Below are 24,557 nucleotides of genomic sequence, written 5' to 3' on the forward strand. Positions count from 1 at the left end.
TATTGTGCAATTTAGAAATAAGTGAGATACAGACGCAACACATTGTATCAACTCAAGGCCTAAACATTTTGGTTAAACTGATGGAGGCCACCACAACTGCATCTGACACCACAATTAACTAAATAAAATTAAATAAGTAATTTAAAAATAGTAATAGTAAATTAAATAGCAATTTACTAATGTAACAAGAAAAAGGTGTTCTAACTGTACTCTGTCTAGTCATCACAGTACATCTTAGAAAAGGTTCCTGAAAGAACCTTGTTCTAATATGAACCCTTTACCACAACAAAGTTTCAAAAATAACTGCCAAATAACCAGTGGATCATTATAGTACCTTTAAGTTAAACGTTGAACCTTTTTGTTAGCTAGAAGTTCATTTTTACACTTTAAAGTTCTTTTTTTTTTTTTACTCTAAAGGTTCAATCTCTTCTAAGAGTCTGTCTTGAGAGATTATCAAATGTAGTTAAATATGTGAAAAGAAAAAAGTTTGTTTCCTTATAAAATGCATGTTAATCAGTGAACAAATGTTTACAGGACCTATGTTTTTAGAAGCATTGTTAACGATTGTTCCCGTGCGGTGTTAATAATTGAATAAAGGTCATGTCCTTCCTCTCTGTTTCTGAAGTTCTCTGAAGTCTTTCTCACTTCTGCAGACAGACAGATCTTAGAGCTTGAAACTGGATCCGGCGGCTCCTTTAAGAATTAGGGATCTTGGAGTGACGCGGCAATGAAATCCAGTTGATCCTTCTCTCGCTTTGCGACGCAAGTATTTGTGCCACCGCAAAGTAGCTGGCGCTGGAGATCCGTGACGTTCGCGATTTGTTCAGCGTTGCGCGTGAATGTGGGGAAAGAAATGACTCGCTGCCTTTGATCCTGTTTTGAACATCTGTTACTCTTGTAACTTGGGATAACTTTTCAGCCCAATAGAGGGGAGCGCTAGGAGAGCTGAACATGACTGGGGCACTGAGCTTTGGGTAAGTTCGGAGGATAGACTTTTATGGTTTATATTTCATCCTTCTGTTCCCAAGAATTTAACCGATGCAATGCGATCCAACACCGTCTCAACTGCGTAAATTAGCGTGATTTATGACCAACCTGGAAGAGTATAAATGCATCAAAAGACTATCTGGCAAATTGTTAAACATATTTATGGCCTAATTTCTCGAAGTTGTTACAATTTAATTAGATTCATTGCCACGTTTAATGTACATTCGTTTAAACTCAAAGTTGAGAAGAATCATAGCAAAAACAGTATCACCGTTAACCGTAATCATTGTATCCGTCTAAAGTCAGCGTTAAATACTGAACTGTTAATGAACTCTCTATCTATCTATCTATCTATCTATCTATCTATCTATCTATCTATCTATCTATCTATCTATCATTTTTTCAGTATTTGCTAAATGTATTTTCATTTTGGGGGAGTTGTTTTGTTGCTTGTTTAATTACGTATAAGTGGGGTAAAGTTATAACCAACATATTTTGACATGAATATCACGATTATGTGTTTAGTTTTGTTGTTGTTGTGTTTTTTTTAGGTCTCAGGCTGCTTTGGAAAGGTGCTTTGGCTTTGTTTACCTTCTAAGACAGGCTTATTGCTAATGAGAAGTGCTAGCTGCTTGTTTGAGAATTTATGTTACAAATCCTGTTGTTTGGTTTCAGTGTATTCTGTAGATCATTTGGGAGAGTTTTATAAGCCGACCCTGCTTATCAATGACAGCTGACAAATAATTGATGCTTTTTATTTAGTGACATCAGGTTGGTCATTTTTGTCCAAAATTATCTCCAGCAATTACGCAACACTGTGTCACTCCAAGCACTTTGACAAATGTAGAACTGTGTTAGAGAAATGGAGCGAGTGCAAGTTTCTGATTGCATCATCATCACCACCTGTACTTCATCCTTCCTGTTTGTCACCCCATTGCCCTGACCGCCATCCCATAACATCCCATCTGCACAGAGGTTCCCATCTCTTTTGACTAAAGGCAGATTTTACAAGCCTGCAGTGTGTAAATGGAGCGCTGCGCTGAAGTGGGTGGAGATTGTTTGACCTCGTTGCTGTCGCTCCCCCTAGGCCTCTGTCCGCTCTGTCCCTCTTTCCATCTTCTACTGCACCAGCCTAATTAGTTTTGCCCTAATTTTATAAAAACGCATCATCCAGTCCACCTCACTGTTTATTTTGGTGTTCTGCCTCACTAGAAAGTTTCCCTTTTCTGTGCTTTTTGAAGGACTCCACTGCGAGCCTGGGAAATCACAGAAGTTTCAGCTTGGTAGTAAACAGAAGTGAAAGCTGGGGTTGGTGAGGACTTATTTCTCAGGTGTAGACGCTTTAGGCATTCCTGGCGGAAAGTGCGTGCGACGATTCTCACAAGGTCTAACATTGGTTTATCGTCACTCTGAGCAATGTCTCACCTAATTGGTTTTGTTTGGGTTAGTCATTAAAGTGGCATTCCCATGGCTACACTATGGCATCTGTCCATTCGTGTGCTGTTAATCCCCTAGCTATTTTTGACAGCTCAAGATTTCCGTTTACTGATGAGAGAGTGGCTAATTTTTGTTGGTTTTAGTGTTTGTTTAAATTCGTTTGGCACGTGTTGAGAAATGCTGCACAGCAGACTCCTTATTAAGTCATTAGAGCATGACGAAGGACAGTGGCATTTCGCTGTATCTGGGAGGTTGTAGACTGGTACTCTGGACAGACTGGGAGAATAGCTTTGCATTATGGGGAGGAGGAGTTAATGATGGTGGAAAAGTACAAGGGAGGGGTCAAGACTGGGCTGAATACAGTGCTACAGATAAGAGAAACCCTGCTGTAAATTATGCCCAGGACTGTTTTTATAGCTTCAGTGGATGTTTTCAAAGGGGATCTCTGTTGGTTTTAAGATTGTGATGATAGCACAGTTAGTGTAAAGTTGGATTGAAGTCACCGCTGATTCAAATCTAATCGGAAGCTGTTTTGGTGGATAAACTACATTAAATGGTTAGTTCAACTAAAAAACCATTACAAACCTATTAGTTTTTTGCTTATCAGATTAAATTGCTCATACATTTCTTTGAATTAAAAAAAAAAAAAAACGGGACAAGTTAGTCTAAAATGTACATTTGAGTAAGACTAAATAATTAAAAATGGCTGCCAAAATTAATACTGTTGTACAGTCAATTAATAATAATCTTATTGCTAAATGTCAAGTTTTCATTGACTAAAACTAGACTAAAATATTTTAGTCTTTTACCCCCGTTTCACAGACAAGGCTTCAGCCTAGTCCTAGACTAAAATTGAAGTCTTGAAGACTGAAATGAAAATAGCTGACAAAATGAACACTTCTTTCAATGGACAGACAACAATGATAAATATTTTTTTAAATCCCCAAATTTCCAAAAATCTTAGGAATTTGAATAGACGATGGTTAGTAGTAAATGATGACAAAATGAAACCAATTGGTTGAACTAACCCTTGAACACTTAATTTATTCATGTGAGTTTCATGCAAACAATTAAGAAATGTCTTGGTTATACATAAATTATATAAGAAATCACATGTAGAAGATTTTGCCTTATTTAGATTATTTTCTTTGTAATAAACTAATCAAAGCCTCTAAATCCTCAGTAGCCTACTGTAATGCAAAAATTAATGCATTAAATTTATTATTATTTGGAAATTATTAATAAGTTAATAAATAAAATATCTCAAATGCCATTTTAAATATACGTCACAGTTGTGTATGATGTGCTGTAATTATCTGATGTTGATTTTTTTTAACGTTTTTATTAAAGTTGAGAATAAGATTATGATTATGGTTATATTAAAAGAAAACAAAAAATTATTTTTTTAACCGCATTGACATTCTGGTTTGTCAACAGAAACATTTTCTGTACAAATTTGATGTATAAATATTTGCATACAAACAGAAGCTTATAGCTTGTGATTATCCTTGACATAAACAGCTGCCTCTTGAGGCTTTGTTTTGAATGAAGTTGAAAAGCACTGTATTTTTGTGAGTGAGTGGGTTGTGAGGGGGTAGGGAATTCTTCTCTTGTTCTATATTAATGGACTCCATTTTGAGGAGAGAGGAGGAGTAGGTGGAGTCAGGACATGGCCTGGCTTGTTAGGAATGTCATCCCAAAGGCACCTCCCTCCTTTCCACTTTAAAATGCACATCTAGGTCCAGGCCGATGGAGGTAACACTGGGGTGGGGGGATGTTTTAAGATATCAGCACTCTCAAATGGTCAGGCCCGTACTTGAAATGTAACTCACTGCCCCACCAAATAAGGATCTGGGAAAAGGGAAAAATAAAGCCAAAGTGGACCGTTTCAAATATTTTTGTTCTTTTGGGAAAATGCTGTCAAAGGTTTGACAAGTTAGTCCCTAGGTCTGTTTATGTTTTGGCCGTGTTTTAGGAAATAGCATGTGATATTCATATTTTTGTTGAGCAGCACTGAAATACAGCAGGAAGTAGAGAAGACTTCCACTTCCTGTGTACTGCCTGCTCAAAAGCTTGTGGCAGGATGAGTTTAAAGCCTTGAGGAACCCCCTGCCTCCTACAGATAACTTTATAGGGTCAAAGGTTGTGGACAGGCAGGGAATCTCTGGGATGTTCTCTGTGTGGGCAGATGTAATGGCCCTTTCACGTGACTGACATCATCATTACAGATGGCATGACATTAGTATTATTGACCCTGGACCACAAAACCAAGTCATGAGGGTCAGTGTTTTTTAAATTAAAATGTATACATCATCTGAAAGCTGAAGAGATCAGCTTTCCATTGATGTATTGTTTGTTAGGACAGGATAGCATATTTGGCCGAGATACAACTATTTGAAAATCTGGAATTGGAGGATGCAAAAAAATCTCAATATTGAAAATTGCTGTTAAAGGGGTCATATGATGAGATTTAAAAAAAAAAAAAAAATTCTCTTCACAGTGGCTCTGACTTTACTACAACAATTTGGCACTTCTGAATCAGCTACTTACTGCAAACACATAGGAGCTTCATCACTGTGTCTGTCACGTGACTCGGTTCCCCTTTCAGACTTGAACTGATGGTAAAACTAAGGACATTATTTACTGTCTTTACATTTATTTTGAAAGCTGAAGCATGCGATTATGGAAAAAGGGGCGTTACATTTCCGACGAGCGCTTGTGGTGTTCAGCCAATCACAATGCACTGGGTCAGTTGGCCAATCAGAGCAGACTGTGCTTGTCAGAAGGAGGGCTTTGTAGAAAAGTCGTGTTTGAGAGAGGCGGGGCATAGAGGACCTACAATAATGTACAGTATTTGAAAAATAATGTGTTTTTTTTTTTTAACATTAAAGCATGTCAACATATTCTATTACACCAAATACACAAAATAATGATCTTTAAAAAAGCATCATATGACCCCTTCAAAGTTGTCCAAATTAAGTTCTGAGCAATGTAAATTACTAATCAAAAATTAATCTTTGATAGATTTACGGTATGACATTTACAAAATATCTTCATGGATCATGATCCCTTACTTAACATCCTGATGATTTTGGCATAACATCCTGATGATTTTTGGCTATTTATTATCTTGGTGGAAAAATGTTGTGACACACTACCATTTAAATGTTTGAGGTAAGATTAAAAAGATAGAAAGAATAATAAACACAGGAAAAAAATTCATTTAATAACATTTTAAAACAGAAAACATTTAATATTTAGTAAATGCAGCCTTGGTAAGCATATAGACTCTTAGTAATTTCTAACTTTTGACCATCAGTGCATGTAAAAACATTAAAAAGAAAAAACAAGCATTTAATGTTACAATTTGATTGTTTATGGGCGTTAAGTCTAGCTGTTTCTGTAGAAACTGCAATTCTCTTCTATGTGCTGTCTGCTCTTCCTCTTTTTACATTTTCTGTTCTCAAATTAGTTTGATTGATTCCAGTGAGGAAGCAAGTATGGCCAGGCCATCACTTTACACAATCTGATGCAAGCTTTCTGCTCTAAATATGTCATGCAGAACACTGACCAGTGTTTGAGGTTAGTCAAACTTGAAACTACTTGCCCTGTATGAGTCTTGGTGCAACATCTTCATGATCACATTTTCATTTTCAAAAGCACAGTCAATGCATGCTCATTGATACTAATGGAAACCTTTTCAGATGTTGAAATGTCATGTGATGGTATCTTTAATCTAAATCTATTTTAAAAAGCATTGTGCTAGTTCTATTTTTAAATTATTATGCATGCAGCATTTGCTGGCTCATAGTAAATAGTAAGAGACTACGTGTAATATAAATTTATATTTTTAAACAGTAATTTCTGCAGAATCATCTAGTGAAGGTAAAGTAGATTGAAAAGTAGATTGTATCTTTTAAAAAAAAGATCAGGAAGATGTTATAAGTAAACTACCTGGAACCAAAAAGCTCAAAATGATGATTACTCTTTAGGCCCCTAACTGACCAAATCTCTGTGGTTTGCCCATTTTTTATTTTTTTTTTGCTCACTTTAGCTGTTTTGCAGTTTCAACATCTCAGGAGTGTTTTTGTTCCCTTTTTTGGCTGCCATGTCTGTTCAGACCAGCTTTTTTAAAAGGGTTATTAAATACTATACTATAGTTTCTGTGACATTGACAGCTCTGCACATTCAATCCATTTTCAATTCAATTGATGTTTATTTGTGTACAAATAAATAGTTTAATGTTTTCTACATTGTGGAATACACCTGGAGTACTGAGGAAAGTAACTTACAAGTGTATTCCACAATATAGTGATTTTCACGATACAAGTGGTTGTAAAGCAGTTTCACAGAAAATGAACGTTTCTACACGTTCTTCATGCATTTAGTTAATGACAGTGAACACTATTAATAACCATTTTTATATGTTGCGATTAGACTACCAAAATTTGATCGTCATGATCTCTTCTGTTGTGTTCGGTCATCTCAGATCCAGACTGAAGCTGGTGTAATTCCTAGTTACCTTAGGGATTAGACATATGATGGTATGAAATTTTCATGTTGTTATTGTAATTGCTAATGCTTTTATCACGGTATTGATAAAAAATATTGTTATAAACTAATAACAGGTTTGACTTTTTTCATATAACAGAAAGAACTGAAATTTACATACAATAAAGTAATGCACTAAAAATGTATAAAGTGAAATTTTTTCACACAAATTAAAGCGCAAACGAATTAAAAGAACAATAGCAGTTTACAATGTGATCTCATTAATAAACCTTATTTAATGCATTAACAATTAATAATGAGCAATAGATACATTTGCTACTGAAGTTATTAATCTTTGTTTAAAGGAATACAACTGTTAGGTCATGAAGTAACACTTGTACCTTTTGATTTTAACAAGGTGTAATTAAATATTGGAATTACCTAAGATTAATGAATGTTTTATTGGTAGTTTATGTTAACTAATGACTTAACTCATGTTAATTGATAGTCTAGATGTAGCTTAAATATCTATGGCATGTTGTAATCCAGATTAAAATGTAAAAACAAAATAAATAGCCTATCAAGTTTTAGTATTATTATTATAAAGTATTTGGTGCTGTCACCACTGCGAATACAAAAATCGGAATGGCTGTTTAAACAATATATATGTATCAATGGTTTAAACCATTTAAATCTGTTTTTAGAAAGTAGTAGCTTTGTTGATGGGTTTTCCAGAGTAACGCCTGCATTTCTGCTGTTCAGCATCATCTGCTGTCAGAGTGAATGTGCTTTCATCCAGAGCGTCTCACACGCTCCGTCAAGCGCTTCTCATCCGTGTTTGTTTACATCAGAGAGCGCACGTGTCTTTCACACAGCATACAGTGCTGTTGTGCAAGTGTGACCAGTTGATAGGGAAAATATTCTTAAAATGCATTCCAATTAAAAAAAATCGGAATAATTTGTAATCGAGAATTATTCACAGTATTTTGAACAATACTGTGCATATTCATTACCTTGATGTATTGCATTACCGAATAAGTGTCTACTCCGGATGCAGATCCCATCGCAGAAACAGAGAAAAATGAGCTCTTCCAACCAAGCAAAAAATGGAAATGTCAACCGCACCATCCTTCAGATGAGACAATCCCAGGATCTCTTTCGAAAAGAGGTGTGACCTCAGCATCCTGGGCAAATTCACCCATTGGCCTCTGATTATCATGGCCTCCTAACAATCCCCATATCTGCTGATTGGCTTCATCACAGTCTCCTCTCCACCAATAAGCTGGTGTATGGTGGTCGTAGTGGTGCACTATGGCTGCTGTCACATCGTCCAGGTGGGTGCTGCACACTGGTGGTGGACGAGGAGACCCCCCCTCGCAATGTAGAGCACATTGAGTGCCTAGAAAAGCACTATGTAAATGTAATGAATTAAAATACTCCGTTTTAGAGTATGTATGGCATGGTGAAAATCAACACGATGAAAGCATTATGCCTCCCTATAGTTATTTGTGACCCTGGAGCACTAAACCAGTCATAAGTAGCATGGGTATATGTACATGTAGCAATAGCCAATAATACACTGTATGGGTCAAAATTATCAACTTTTCTTTTATGTCAAAAATGATTAGGATATTAAACAACTATATTATCCCATAAAGATAATTTGTTAATTTCCTACTATAAATATATCAAAACCTAATTTTTGATTAGTAATATGAATTGCTAAGAACTTGATTTGGACAACTTTTAAAGGGGATTTTCTCAATATTAATATTTATTTTGCACCTTCAGATTCCAGATTTTCAAATAGTTTGTATCTCGGCCAAATATTGTCATGTTCTAACAAACCATACATCAATAGAAAGCTTATTGATTCAGCCTTCAGATGATCAATAATAATAAAAAAAGACTCCTATGGCTATGACTTGGTTTTGTGGTCCAGGGTCACATTTCATAAATTCTAACTATTTTGAACGGAGCAACAGCTACCTATACAAGAATGAAGAGTGAAGTCGGATCACCACAGTCAAATGGTTCTGGATCCGTCTAAAAAATGAAAAGAAGTTAGATTTTTGACATGTTTATTTGAGGGCTTGATTTACTTGATTTTGTATTGCAGGACCAGTGTGACATCATTGATAAACACACACAATCTGGGCTGGACCTGGTGGACAAATACGTGAAGTTTGTAAAGGAGCGAACAGAAATCGAACAGAATTACGCCAAGCAGCTGAGGTAAGACATTTGAATATGTGGGATATGCTGTCTGCTCTGGATGTAGCTGTGTGTTAGCGTGTACATGTGTATGTATGCTGGTCTGATTGTGAAATATCCATGTCTTATGACTTATTTGGGGCAGAACTGAACTCGTTTGGCACCTCTGAGCTGTAACGTTGGCCTCGGCCCAGAGGATAAGCATATCCGCGCCTGCACCCCTTCTAATTCATGACTAGGCCTTGACGCTCGCTTGATCTGTGCCAGACTATCCACCCGCTACCTCTCTTTTTCCTCCCTCCCTCCTGTTGTGAGAGAAGAGAGGAAGTGGGAGCAGACGAGCATATGACTGAGGGGATGTGGATGGATGGAGTGAAAGTGTGGAAAGCAGCTTAGCATTGGCATCTGCCTCTACTTGTCGTGCAGATGAAGGAAAGAAATGCAATCTGGTTTTCAGTATGATGGCCTTCCTTTTTTTAACACGTTCATTACTTTTGTTTAGTCAAGTTCTTTCGATTACACCATTGTGATTGGTTTATCAAAATTGAAACCCCACGGTATTTCATGTAAGTGAGCTTTAGTCTTGAATGACTGTGACAAATGGCAGGACGTTTTGCATTTTGTCAAACGCTTCGTTTCTGAGTCAATGACAGTATTCATGATTTACAATTTGAATTTATGTTGGCTTGGTTTCGGAATAACAGTATTTTACCTTTTTCAATAAAAGTTGACATTTAACAGGAAAGCAAACCAAAAAAATGTTAAATTTCATGTATGATAATATTTTGAAGAATGTTGGTGACCAGACAGTTTTGGTTCCCATTTACTTCCACTGTATTCACAAAAAAAAAAAATCTTTTGTCAAAAGGAACCAAAACTTTTTGGCCATCCATATTCTTCAAAATATCTCGTTTTTTTCTGTGGAACAGAAAAGTCCGTCATACTGGTTTGAAATGAAACCGAGGTGAGTAAATGATGACATCTGGGTCAATGATTTCCTTTCTGGCTGGAGAACTATCACTTCATGTGGTATATATAACAGTTCAGATAAAATTATAATATATGTCCTTACACCTTGGAAAAAACTGTATTTTTTTAATATTTGAGTAAATAAATAAGAAAGGAAACTAGGAAACCATAATCAGTAATCAAAAGATTATTCCAAACTACTTGATTTCTATGTATTTTTTTCTTCATTATGACATCAGGACACCAAAATTTAGGGCTTGGTGATCTGGCCAAAAAAAGATAATGATCAGTTTTTGCATATCAGTTGATATCGATAAATATCACAGTAAACTTCAGATGTTTCTTTCTTTATAAGTTTAAAGGAAGATTTTTTCTCCTAAGTGAAAGTTGTAGAAACCAGCCTGTTAATTGTGGGTTTAAATGAATCTTTATGGTTAGAACATGACAAACACAAAAATTTTATTGTGATAATTATTGTTATCATTTTATCGCCCAGCCCTAGTTGTTTGTAAGTTATTGTATGTAGGAATACCATTTGTAATGTATTTTTAAATGCATTGAATAGGGCCAGACAAAAAGTCATTGACTCTTATATTCCTGCAGTATTTCTACAGTGATGTGCTTGTCCACAGTCAACTTTCACTGCTCCGAAATCTTGCTCCAGGATGACTGCAAAATAAATGTATAAGATATGTATAAGATCGTGCCATATCACACAATGTTTTCATATTTAGTGTTAATTCTCACTGGAAACTCCCTTTGCACCTGATTAGTCTTATGAGAAGAAAAATGTAAGAAAATTTCCCAGTGATACACAAAATACCCTGACGTCTGTGTTTTTGAAAGACCAAATGCTGTGCTCACAATGTCTCATGCAAATGCTACATAGCCACCTGCTCCAGCAGGACTTCTGCAGTTTTCAGTCTCCAGCGTGGAATGTTATGCAACCTTTTGCTATTTGAAACCTGAGTACTTGCAAATGACATTATTATGATGTAGTTGATCTTATTATTTTTTTCTGGTTGCTAGGAATCTAACCAAGAAATACAGCCCTAAACGAGGCAGCAAAGAAGAGCAGGAATGCAGGTAATTTTGCACGCTTCCAAAGCTGTATGATTGACTTATTTTTCCTCACAATTGTGATGACAAGTGAACTATCCAACCTTAACAATGTGATATCAGAGAAGAAAGCTGACAGATCCCCAGTCACCATAATCAGATCACAGTGGGACGCTGAGCTATGTCTGATGTTGCTGCGGTGCCTGAGCAGCAGTAGCTGTGGGGCTGTCGCTGTCTCCAAACAAAAGCACATGAGCTCAACAAACAAACGCATACACCTGTCAGTGACTTCACGTATGCTCCCTCAGAGCAAAACTAATGAAGTCACTCATGGAAATCAGGTACCACAGGTGAAGAACCTACAGTGGCAACACGTTGAACCATTGGTGCATTTCAAAGTCAAACTGAAAATAGCTTTTATTCATCAGGGTCTGATTGGATTGGGAAAGCAGATTTTGATATTATTAGTTATTGTTTTCTTGTTTTAAAAATCAATGTGTGTGTAAATATGTATGAATGTATACACATTATATTATATGATATTATATTTAGTGCTTATTCAGCAAGGATGTGTTAAATGAATAGAAAGTGAAAGTAATGACTTATATTATTAGGAAATATAAATATTTTGAATAAAATTGAATTCAATGAAACTTTTTATTCATCAGATAATCAAAGAAAAAAACCTATCACAGGTTCCAAAAAGATATTAAGCAGCCCAGCAGTTTCAAAACTGATAATATATCAGCATATTAGAATGATTTCTGAAAGGTCATGTGACACTGAAGTAATGAGTTGACTGATGAAATTCTGTGCTGCATCCCATAAATAAATTATATTTGAAAGTATATTAAAATATGGAACCAATATTAGAAATTGCAATAATTTTTCAAAATATTACTGTTTTTTGTTTTTGTTTTTTTCTGTAAATTTGATCAAATAAATACAGCCTTGATAAGCATGAAAGTATATGTATATGTATGTGTAATAATGTATGTGTAATAAAAAAAAATTTGGGGAGTGTTTTTTTGTCAAACCAGTTCCCAAATTGCTCTGAAAAGAATGATTCATAAGTTAAGTGATTTTTAAAATGGCATTAACCCCAAATGACTGAAAAGGTCACGTTTACTACCCATACACATTTTGTCTCACTTGTGTTGCTTTTCTTTAGGTTCTCCAATCACCAGGCCTTTCTGGACATCCTGAATGAGATGAACGACTATGCGGGCCAGAGGGAGCTGATCGCTGAGAACATGATGATCAATATCTGCATCGAGCTCACAAAGTACCTGCAGGAGCTCAAACAGGAGCGCAAGACGGTGAGAGAATGAGAGAGGCAGACGGAGAAACTGGGCCAGGCTTAAAATAAAACATGCTGTGGGACAGAGGGCCGGGAAGGACGCAGAGAGGGGGATTGTGGGTATGAAGGAGAGGTGGTGGAGAACACGTCACACAGCTTGTTTGAGAAGAAACATTCGAGTCTTTTGGGGGCGGAAGCCTCATTTTGATTTGTGCCACGCTGTCGGAGGAATGCTTTGGTGATCTTCATAAAGAACAGTCGAGGCTCGGCATATAACCTCAGCTGTCTCCTCTTGTTTGTCACTTTGATTTTATGGGATACTGTTTTATTGTTAGTGCTTCATAAGGCAAACATCACCATTAGCATTTCTCATACTAAAAGTTAGGGATTTAACAAATGACTAACTTTAAGAGTATTATACTGGCTCTGCTGCAGACATGAATAATACATTCGACTTATACACTTGGTTTGAAAGAAGTGTGCAATTGTAATGTTTTGTAAGTGACCATATTTTTGCCTGACAGATAATTAAATGGGTGGAAAAAAATAACATAGATGTACATAGAAGGAGGGACCTGAGTATCTAGAGCTAAGAATATAAATAAAATTTAGGTGGGCCAATAAACAAACAACCTAGCAACTGCTTGTATATGACTTGGCAACCGCATGACAGTATAATAAATCACTCAGATTAGCAGCAAACGCCTAATAATGTCCTTTCACAGCACCTAAGGAGCTTCATAGTAATAATGAAAATCCAAAACATCTTAGCAACCGAATGGCAAGACCCTGGAAAACCTGATAATGATTTACTTTTTTATAACTTAAAAAAAAAAACAAAAAAAACCTAGAGCAATAGAAAAATATTTTAACCACTGTATTTTTATTTTAGCCAATTTATTAATACAAACAACAAGTAATGTTAATTTTTTTTATTGTGTCACACAAAATAAAATGTAAACATATCTCCTCCATATTGTTTTATTTACAGATTAAATAAGTCTTCGGGAATCTTTTGGTTTGACCTATATTGTGCTCTCTCTCTCTCTCTCTCTCTCTCTCTCTCTCTCTCTCTCTCTCTCTCTCTCTCTCTCTCTCTCTCATATATATATATATATATATATCAATGAAAGTGTACCATCGATAAATACAGAGACCGTTTTATCACCCAGGCCTATATTAAAAGTTACAAAGACCCACACAGAAAATGTAACGTGCATTTAGAACAGATTCATAAATATATAAAAGTTAATTTACATTTTGTGCAAACTTTAAACTTGGACTTCATGTGGAGGCAAGCAGCACTCATATTTTTCTTCAGAAAATGTAAAAATCTGGATGTGTTTATTTTATGTATGAAAGCCCAAAGCACACTGACCATGGTTCCACTCTCTCTTTCTCTATAATGTGCAGCATCTGTTAGAAGCCAAGAAAGCACAACAGTCTCTGGAGGGCACCTTCAAGCAGCTTGACAACGTAAGTTTCTCTCTGTGACAGGTTGTGATGGAGACTCTGTTGTGGTGGTGTTTCTTACAGTATCTTTAAACGTGTCGTTGAACCACCAGATCAGACTGCGCTTGATGAGTTTACATCCCTGTCAAAGGCTTGCTCTTTGCAAGTCTCTTTGTGGCGTAAACGCTGACTGTGGGGAGAGTGCTCTTTTGTCTCTATTGTTTCTGCTCAGTGTGGGGTTGTATCGGGGGATTGATAGTGATTGTTTACCGATCGTTTCTGTGGCCATTGTGTTTGGTCAGGTGATGGTCAGGAGCGTAAACACACACACACACACACACACACACACACACACACACACACACACACACACATTCAAGTACTCTTGAAGCAGCTGATATTTTCCAGTTAGCAATGAGCAGATATTTTAGACACCTTTAAAGGGATAGTTCATCCATCTCATTAATTTCTCACCCTCATTTTGAGAAATTGTTGAATAAAAGTAATACTTTAATTTTCTTCGCCCACAGAAAGTATTTTCATAGCTTCATGAGATTATGGTTGAATCACTAATGTCACATGGACTATTTTAACAATGTCCTTAATATCTTAATTTGTTGACAGAAAATAGACAAAGGTTTTAGGGGTGTGGAATGACATGATGGTGTGTAATCGATGACAGAATGTTTGGGTGAACTATCCCTTTAAAGGGGGGGTGAAATGCTCGTTTTCACTCAATATCCTGTTAATCTTGAGTACCTATAGAGTAGTACTGCATCCTTCATAACTCCAAAAAGTCTTTAGTTTTATTATATTCATAAGAGAAAGGTAGTCTGTACCGATTTTTCCCTGAAAAACACGAGCGTCTAGAGGCGTGACGTGTGGGCGGAGCTAAAGAATCACGAGCGCCAGTAGGCTTTTGCGTTGAGAGCGTTTGGAAGCTGTGACAGCTGTGAAGGCTGAAACCGAACGAGAGCAGCAGCAGCAACGACTCGCTCCGAGCGGGGCTCGAACCCGGGTCTGCGCATGGGAGGCGGATGCACTAACAAGGAGGCAGAGATATTTTAAGCAGTTTTACTCACTGCCTGCGGTTCCAACACACGATCGTGACCCTTTTTCGTTGGGACTGCATTATCCTTAAGAAATAAACGATGTGCAAATCCGTCGTCAAACTGGGCCTTGTTTGTAAAACAAGCATCTTCGAAATGCAGGGAACAAACAAAAACACTTGCACAACTCCATTGATGCTCTGTAAAAATAAACTCCATCCACTGGTCCCTTAATGCTGTTTCTCTTTTGGTAATCTGTGCAGGGTTGTCTTGCCCTGGCAACCAAAAACACACTCCTTTTGTGACATTTCGCGACGCTCTCGCTCTGATCAGTGAAGTCTGTTGTGCTCTCAGTGCTCTGCTATACGGGAGCGCGCTCTTCCGGCAGACGTGCATCAGGACCCATATAAGGAAATTCCGCTCCATCTAACGTCACACAGACCCATACTCGAAAAAACTTTCCGAAACTTGTGACAAACCGGAAGAACAAATTTTGGAACAAAAATACTCCTTCAAACGTACAACTTAATTTTTGAAACTTTGTCCATGTTTAGCATGGGAATCCAACTCTTTAACAGTGTAAAAAACTCAGTATGCATGAAATAGCATTTCACCCCCCCTTTAAACATAATGCATTTCCAATTGATCATATTAATTAAGAAATAGAAATATGATATTATCTGAAGCCTTACAGGAATGTTCTGTATGTTGAATGGCACATAGAGCACTTTAAGCGAGCTTGAATTCAGTGGCACCAAAAGCCTTTGCTGTATTTCACATAGCCAGCATTGATATGCCTGTGGAAGATAGAAAGTGATATAGATTTGGAAAAACATGCAAGGAAAATGCAGACACAATCTTAATTTTGGTTGACAATACCCCTGTAATGGCTGCAAATAAGAGCATTGTGTATGAAAACGCTTTTATTCATGTTCTGGATGTTATTTTCATGGTAGAGTAAGAAGCGATTTGAGAGGGAGTGGAGAGAAGCAGAGAAGGCGGCTCAACATGCAGAGAAAACCGATCAGGACCTCAATGCCACCAAAGCCGATGTGGAAAAGGTATTTATGTTGCGCCAAAAGGTTTTACAGGTCTTGCCACTCCCTTGCATGCACATCTCCCATCCCACCATCTCATTTCCATCATATCCAAATGCATTATTGTTGTTTCCTTCTTCCTCTTTATGTATGCGTGTCTGATTAAACTTTATCTTTACTTCTGCATGTGAATGTAGGCCAAACAGCAGGCGCATATGCGAACGCACATAGCAGAGGAGTGTAAAAACGACTACGCTTTACAACTTCAGAAGTACAACAAAGAACAGAATCAGTTCTACTTCACGGAGATGCCTCTTATTTTCAATGTAAGACACATGCCTCAGTTTTAACAGGTTGAGGCACATTTGATCCTCTCAGCTTACTGTAGGAATGCTCCTTTCAGAGTGCATACTGATCTCTGTATGCATGTTTGTTCGCTGTAGAGGCTGCAGGACATGGATGAACGGCGTATCAAAATGTTGGCGCAAGGTTACATCCTATTTGCAGACACTGAGCGTCACGTCATGCCCATCATCGGGAAGTGTCTGGAGGGCATATCCAGAGCTGGCACGAATGTCAACGAGAGGAATGTGAGTTCTCTGTTGTGTTTTTAAGAAAATCACTTTTGTTTCCTGCTCTCAATAAACCACGGGTGTCCAATCCTGCTTTGGGAAGGCCACTACCCTACAGAATTCGGCTTCAATCCTGATTGAACAAATCTGAACCAGATCATTAATTTCCAGGTAAATGTGATCAGGCAGGTTGGAGCTAATCTTGACCGGACATTGGCTCTTTGGGGGAAGGATCGGACAACCTTCCATTAAGCATAAACCCTTTGCAAGCTAAGACATTGATTTGCTAACACTTTTCTGTGTTGTTTCAGGACTCTTTAGGTCTTATAGAGCAACACAAGTCTGGCTTTGAGAGACCAGGAGATGTGGAGTTTGAGGATTACAGTCAGGGCATCAATCGGGCCTCCTCGGACAGCAGCCTGAGCACTCCTAAAGGTCCTCTAGAGTTGCTCAGCAAGAACAAGAATAAAACATTCCGGTTGTTCAATAAGAAGAGCAAGGTAGGCTTCACTGCTCTCTGAAGGTAGAGCTCCTTCTGATGAAATTGATTTGATTTGTGTGGAGATGGAAAGTTGTCTTTTACCCTGCTGGAAAAGCCCTGCCAAAGGTTGCCAAAGCTTTTGAATTTGCTCGACTCAACCAGATCCCATCAGCTTGTCCATGCTGATCTACCAGCTTGAACCAGGTAGACTTTAGTCCCAACTCCTGGTAGTCCACATGCTCCACCATCTACACCAGGTCTGTCCAATTCTGCTCCTGAAGGGCTCCATTCTTCAGAGTTTTATCTCCAGTAACATTAGATACTGGCAGACAAGCATGTTAAAGAGCTTGATTAGCTGGATCTAGTGTGTTTAATTGGGGTTGGAGCTAAACTGTGCCGGAAGGTGGCCCCCAGGAGCAGGATTGGACACCCATGATCTAAATGAGCCATGCCCATTATTTTATCAGCTAGAACCCATTTTAAACCCAGCCATCCGATCCATAGAGTATATTTTTATGTGATTTTTCCAGCAGGGTTCTACAGTACATATCCTTGGAGTGGTGTCCAATCCTGCTCCTGTAGGACCACCATCCCAAGTTTAAGCTCCAACACACTTTTCTGGAAGACTCTAGCAAGCTTGAATAATTGGTTCAAGTTTACTAAAGCTAATGTCTAGAGGAAAGTGGCCTTTCAAGGTGCTGGATTGGACACTTATTGACTGTAAGATGAGAGAAAAGAGTCACAGTCTAAAAGGTTTTGAGACGATTTGAGGATAAGAAATCGATCGGTCTTTGAGAGGTTTGACTAGAAAAGGTATTAGATCCAAAGCTATGGTTTCCTGCGCCATTTGTCTCCCTGCCACAGTTGAACGATGCATGATGGTTCAATACGCCTTGACCCTTTCTCACCCCTTACTCTCAATCTCTCTTACGTACCCAAAACAGATCCTTATGGTTTTCCTGTATGCACAGTTTGCATGGCTATTTGGCTGTGAGGGGCTGATGGAAAAGCCTCCAGCTCTGTTGTTTAGCTCAGCATGTGACTCCGTGCTCATTCTGCTGCGTCTGTGCTTTTCTTTGGGACACTTCTCTCTCTGCCATGGGCCTTAACACACACACTACTGCTATTATATGCTATATAATATATCCTTCAGTCCCATCACAATGACACTTTTGTGCACTGTGTGCCATCAGGATAGATGCTCGGTTGCATCTGGTTAAGTTGTTAAGGTGATAAATCCTCTTAAAATGAGGGTAGGAGGCAAAGCATTACTAAAACATTCTCTTCAGTCATGTGATGATTCAGAGCCCTGCGTAGGATTTGTCCCAGAGGCCTATGTAAGTCTGAAGTTTTCTAGGAATATTATATTATTAACAATTTCCTGCTTCTCCAAAAATCTAGTTTCCTGCTTCTTCAACACATTAAAAAGGCCCTTTTCACATTTTTTTGTCTTGCGTGTTAGTTATTACAGAGTTTTTGTTGTGCCTACCAAAGTTGCACTGCAAATCTGCTTCTTTCTTCCTCTACCCTTAGTAGTTAAGATCAAACATCTTCCTTTATTCCTTGTTGCTTCACTTTTTGCTCACTGTGCATGTTTCCTTTCCGGCCGAGACAGTCACGATGTTGAGAAGCTAAAACCAATTTATGGGGAAATACTTATTTTTAGTGCCAAGCTTTCATTTGTTTACCCCAAAATTTGTGGTGGATTGTTCGGAACAATTTTAGATTTAAAGCTTTTTTTTTTTCTTTCTTGAATCAGGATGAAACTTATTTACTCTGTTTCACCTACAGTGTCATAGGCACACCCAATGTAAAAATTATCCTAAAAAGTAAGGGAACAATATTATGCTGCCATGTAAGACGTGTAATTTTGGTCATGATTGAAAGCAGAATCACATTTATTCTACAACAATAATCCCAGAATGAAACGTTTATTTATGTATATTTAAAAATAGATAATTCCATCTAATTAATGCATGATTTCATCCAGTATAAGTTTAGTGTTAGGATAGGAAGTTTTTAGCTAAGCAACCAGCTAATGACAGATTCCTTATATGAAGCTTTGAGCATTAGTTACTTGTATTATTTAAATACTTTTTGTGCTTTTTAGAATAACTAGTAGTTTAGCCTTCTTTTGAAATGAACTGTGACCTGTAGATTCATCTGTAAGGTTTCGCCTGTAGACAGCTCGCTTGGTTCTGCAACAGAGCTAGTAATACATAGCGAATTCACTGTAATATTAGGACTCCTTTCAAGTTCAGGCATTGTTGTTGCTATGTAGTCCAACAGAAGCCTCTGAATGTTGATTTGGCAAAAAGTGGCTCCACTTGTTAGATCCATAATGGGATGGGGAATAATACGTAATGGCAGCTCTGATTTGGAGATTCTTTACATTTGTTGATTCTTACTCCGTGAACAGCACCAATTCTCCTGGGAGATTCTCATAAGTTTGGCTATAGTTAATTCAATATAATGTGCATTCAAGTGATTTTGGTTGAAATTAAGTAGATATTTTGGTGTAATTTCTCTGTAATTTTTTTTTCTTTCTGACAAACACCGGACACTTTGTAGAACTAGCGCAATGAAGTGAAGATCAGTGGATTCACATATGGCTAATTTGTGCTGCCATGAGACTGTTGGGAATTTATTTGTGTAGTTTGGATAACATTGGGTAGTCCACCACAGAATCCTGGCACCTCAGTTTATTTTGGAAAGCTTTATTACTGATATACATTATCAGTTTATATAAACTTAGTTATGACAAATAACAATTAGCTTCACCATGGTAGTGTAATTGGCATGACCTTAACTTGAAAAGTTTTGTGGTGCCATTCATGCGCATTCATCTCATCTTCACAATCATTCCAACATCACTTGAAAGCCACATGATCCATTGAACAAGGCCAATGATTGTTTTCTGATGGAGCCATTGTTTGCTTCTTCATCTGGTTGTCGGGGCTTGTGGATTTGGGTTTGGTTATTCTTTGTCTTGCTTCCCTTGGCTCTTGCTGAGGTTGCTGTAGTGTTGTCCTCGTTGCTGTTTTGATGTTGCTTTGAGGTGTTTGATGGTGTCTCTTTCTTTTCCCTTGTCATTTGTGTTTTTTGTTTGTTTTTACCCTTCCCTATCCTTCCAACAATCCCTCTCCTGCTGTTCTGTCCCTGTGTCCCTCTTGGTTTGTGTCTGATGTCTGTCCCAGCTGCCCTCAACTTCACCCAGTCCTTTATCCACACCCCCCAACCCCTCGCCCGCTAACGGACCCCCCTCCCCCAAGTTTGGCCGGGATCCCCTGTCGTACTGTTTGAAGGAAATCAATAAGACAGTTAAACCCCGAATCTCTTCCTTCCGGACCCTCAAGAAAACGGTGAGTGTGAGGGATGAAGCAAACTGTCTCTTTAAGGTGGTCAGCAGCACTGATCTGGGTCTGAGTAGTGGTCACAATGAAGTAGAAATCACAGCTCTTTCACTACTAATCTTTAGTCACAACAGCACCAGAACTTCACATATTCCTGCCACACATTTAAGGCTGACGTCACAACTAGTTAACTCACCTGTTGCTGAAATCTCACCCTCTTTTGTCAGTGATTCTTTCATGCTCGCCGTTTGAGAAATGTAGCTCGGTGACCGACTAAACGACTGCTTCTGACATTTCTCTCTCATTCCCATGCATTTAATTGTCCTATATTGGTAGCAATCAACATAAAGCTTCTTGAAATAAGACCAGGAGCACCATGCAATGTAACGAGTTGTCAGAGTGAATTAGAATGTAGTGCATGCAGTAACTTTCTCCTTTAAGTCAGCGTGATGTGTGTTTGTCCCTCTGGGGCTTGTAGTATACTCGTATATACTGGCAGGGCTTGTCAGCTTCTGTGAAAACATGACTTACTTTGAATAAAAATAGACTGTTCTGCTTCTGCATTCTTATATTATTAGTCATAAGTTTAGGGCAAACCACAGAAAAATGCATGTTTACACAATCACAGTCGACAGTCAACATCTGTGCTGTTTGGATGTGATTGCAGGAGGACAAATTGCAAGTCAGTGAATCAGATTGGTGAATCCGCTAAATGTTCACTGACACATGGATCCTGCAGACTTACTATAGGGCTGTGCCAATACAATAATGCATCATGATTCTTTTGCCTATGATATTGCATTGATACTTCAGGATCAGTTGAATTAAAGAAGCAAGTCACCCAGAAATCTGAAACTCTGAAACTAGTGTTTGTTACTGTGTGTGTGGTTAGAGCTGCTTTTGTGAGATGTGATACTGCACAAAAGTGAAGTGACCTGCATGAGAGAAACTTCGAAATTCGGCTAGTGTGATGGCAGCTTATAAAACACTGTCTGTTTATATCTCTCTTCCTCAGTTTACTCCAGAGAAGCTCACGGTAATCATTTTAAAGTGGTGTGGGCCGTACATGCCGTGTACTTGTTTATTTCAGTTCCTCTGTTTTTATCAGATCATTTTCGGCCTGTGAGGATTTCACATAATATGACCACCTCCACATCTTCACTGAAAATTACAGATTTTCTATAATTCGCTATTGTAGAGGTGGCCATTTTTAATGAAAGGCACTGCAGCCTCTGGGTTAATTTACAGTACACTATCCATCATGTCTTTTAAACAGTGACAAGCAATTCCAGGGTGAGACACTGCAAAGCAAAGAATCTTTGCACTGATTCTGGCTGTTATGGTGTTCAGTATTGGATATGTTTATCTTTTGCATAGATACATTTTTGCATGTGGTTTAAATCAAGGGTTCTTCAAAGGAATATTCCAGGTTAAATGGACCTTTAACTCTATTTACCTCATTTGCCTCAAAAAACAAACAAACAAAACCGTAATACACTTACGGTAGATGTCTAAATGGCAAGTCTACAGCACTATGTGAATAAATGCTTAAATATGAAATGTAATTTTTTTTGTAGTATAGCCATTATTTTAACATTGTTATCAAGTATTAGCATTAGGCTAGTGAACCTGCCTGTTCAAAGTTATATCCAACCTCAAAATCTAAAGCAAGTAAACACATTAATGTCCGAAGTATACTTCAGTTTTGAAGCAAACGCATGCTCAAAAAAGCACTTGACGCTAGTTTAATCCCAGTCTAGTGTCTGCACTATTTGTCGTCAGTCTTTGTATTTTTTTTTTAACTAGTTTTATGTCTCTTTTAAGCCCTCACACCACAAGGATCTCTCAACGTCTTGTCTGTTTTTGTTTCAACCATGTGAAACAACGGGCTGCCAATGATGTTGCCACTTTGTGACCAAACTACCAAGCACAGAAAAGTTAATCCGCACAGATCTGGCTGCGCGAGTACTACGCTGATAGAAACTGGGTTTTAGACCCAAACTTTCTGTTGTGCTGGTGTTGATCACCAGTTTTAAGGTATGCTAGCAAATGGAAGTATACTTAAAAAGACTGAATTCGGTTGTACACATATGCCAAGCCCTTGCAACAAAACTAAATTCTACTTTTCTATGCATTGATACATAACTCAAGTCACACACTATAAATGGAGCAAACTCTGTAGACATCAGTTGACCCTTCACAAAGACCCACTCTCACACAGTGAAAAAATACATTGTGGAGCAAACAGAAAACTGACCACGTACTGACAGACAAGACTGGGCAGGTTACTTCTGGTATGAAACAAGGTCTCTGCTTTTAAAATGTGTCTTTAAAAAAAATGTTTTTAAGAAATTCAAACAATAAATACCATTTTGTGGCTCTTTAATATGTCGTGACAGATCACTGTATTGCCTCGGTTCAAGTGGCACGTGAACTGATCATCTTTTTACACTTAATAGTTATAGCATAAAATAAACATGAATGAACATCAGAATGAACATCAGCCGTAGAAAGATCTCAATACACACAATGTTTCAAGTTCAAGTCCACAGACGTTAATCTAATCTCCTGTCCGACAAAAATGGCAGGTTCGGCATTATGATCGGTTCGATTGCCTGTCAGTCAAACTCCCTGCGAAGTGTCCATTACAATAATGTAGCATGACCAGATCTTCATACAACCTAGAACAGTAGTCCTAATCTGATGTTTTTTTTTTACTTAAGCAAATAGGTGACATTTTGTTGAATATTCCATATTAGCTTCACATTGCTTCTTTATAAAAGGTCTTCTAAAAGTGCAATTTTATTTAACCCAGATCATTCCTTTGAGTAAACGGTTTATTTATCACATATTTAAGCATTCCTCCTTGACTTACCTGTCACACATGAAAAATGTATTGCAAAACTTGTTAAAGCACTCATCCTGTTGTGTTTAAGTGCAACAGTTATATCAGGCGGTGTAGTTACCCTGGTGGTGAATTGTTACACTACAGCTTTTCCTTTCGTAAACCTGAAGTCTCACTGTGGGCTCTCTTGTTCACGTCTGTCACTGCTTGGAGGGTACACTGTGGTGTTGGAGGGGTGGCTGTTTCTTTGTTTGTGTGCATCTCTGTGAGTGACACTCTCTCCCTGCCCATCTCCTCAGCCTGTGGACACCGAGGGCTTCACCCATCTTCCTCCTGAGCAGCGCAGGAAACGCTTGCAGCAGAAGATCGATGACATCAGCAAGGAGCTGCAGAAGGAGACGGATCAGAGGTGAGTCGCCTTGCCGTGCCGTCTCTCCGACAACTATCACCATGACAACCGGCCACAGCTGAATCCACAGGGTTGCCGAGGTCTGGGTTTTGTTTACTAAGCTCTTCCGGTCTCGGAGGAATCAGTGGTGTTGAGAGCCGCTAGTAACTGTATCTGTTTGTTCTTTGTCTTTGTCTGCTACGATCAAGATCTTAAATAAATCTATTTATGTGTCTGTGCAGTGAGGCTCTGGATAAAATGAAAGATGTCTATGAAAAGAACCCTCAGATGGGGGATCCTGCCAGTTTGGCACCTCAGATCACTCAGACGGCACAAAACATGGAGAGACTGAGAGGAGAACTCAACAAATATGAGGTTTCCGTTTAACACTCCCTGTAAATCTTTATACAGTTCATAAAGACTTTTCTTAACACACTGGTGTCTTGGTTTGTTTGGTAGTCCTGGCTCGCAGAAGCAGGGGGCCGAGGAGACTCGATACGATACTCGACACACTCTCTGAACAATAACGGTGCTCCTAACCCCAGCAGGTCAGTTTGATTTCAATGAACATGATTTTCTGATTATGGTGTGTATTCTGATTAAGCTTATTCTGAATAAGAGGTTTATATGCTTCTGAGCTATTGGGTTGTTTCTTATATACAAGTTATCAGCATGTTTGCAATAAACTAAGACTTGCATGTTGTTTTCCTACTACACTCTTGAGGAAATACCATAGACAACCATTTTATTCACTACTTGTAATTCTATATTATAATTTAATCAACTCGTTTTCATTTGTGTATTTGAGAACAGCACACAAGACTGCAGGGAATTGCAAAATGCAGGTCATGAGACTCTCGTTTTTATGCTCTGATTTTAAATAAAATCTAAAAATATCATCTAAATAATCAAACATTACATAA

At 38.1% G+C, this 24,557-nt stretch overlaps 1 protein-coding gene across 1 annotated transcript in view; it reads left to right on the forward strand.

Moving 5' to 3' along the window:
- Positions 1-24,557, forward strand: part of LOC113095427 (cdc42-interacting protein 4 homolog) — a 28,326-nt gene that overhangs the window by 1,127 nt on the left and 2,642 nt on the right. The window contains exons 2-14 of the mRNA XM_026260954.1: positions 920-974; positions 9,035-9,150; positions 11,128-11,184; positions 12,329-12,476; positions 13,871-13,933; positions 15,915-16,019; positions 16,193-16,321; positions 16,439-16,585; positions 16,879-17,067; positions 20,246-20,410; positions 23,546-23,655; positions 23,877-24,009; positions 24,094-24,182. Of these exons, the coding sequence (XP_026116739.1) occupies positions 920-974; positions 9,035-9,150; positions 11,128-11,184; positions 12,329-12,476; positions 13,871-13,933; positions 15,915-16,019; positions 16,193-16,321; positions 16,439-16,585; positions 16,879-17,067; positions 20,246-20,410; positions 23,546-23,655; positions 23,877-24,009; positions 24,094-24,182 (1,506 nt within the window). The remainder of the gene's footprint in view (positions 1-919; positions 975-9,034; positions 9,151-11,127; positions 11,185-12,328; positions 12,477-13,870; positions 13,934-15,914; positions 16,020-16,192; positions 16,322-16,438; positions 16,586-16,878; positions 17,068-20,245; positions 20,411-23,545; positions 23,656-23,876; positions 24,010-24,093; positions 24,183-24,557) is intronic.

Source organism: Carassius auratus, unplaced genomic scaffold (genome assembly GCF_003368295.1).
Source record: "Carassius auratus strain Wakin unplaced genomic scaffold, ASM336829v1 scaf_tig00215723, whole genome shotgun sequence".
NCBI classification, from domain to species: domain Eukaryota; kingdom Metazoa; phylum Chordata; class Actinopteri; order Cypriniformes; family Cyprinidae; genus Carassius; species Carassius auratus.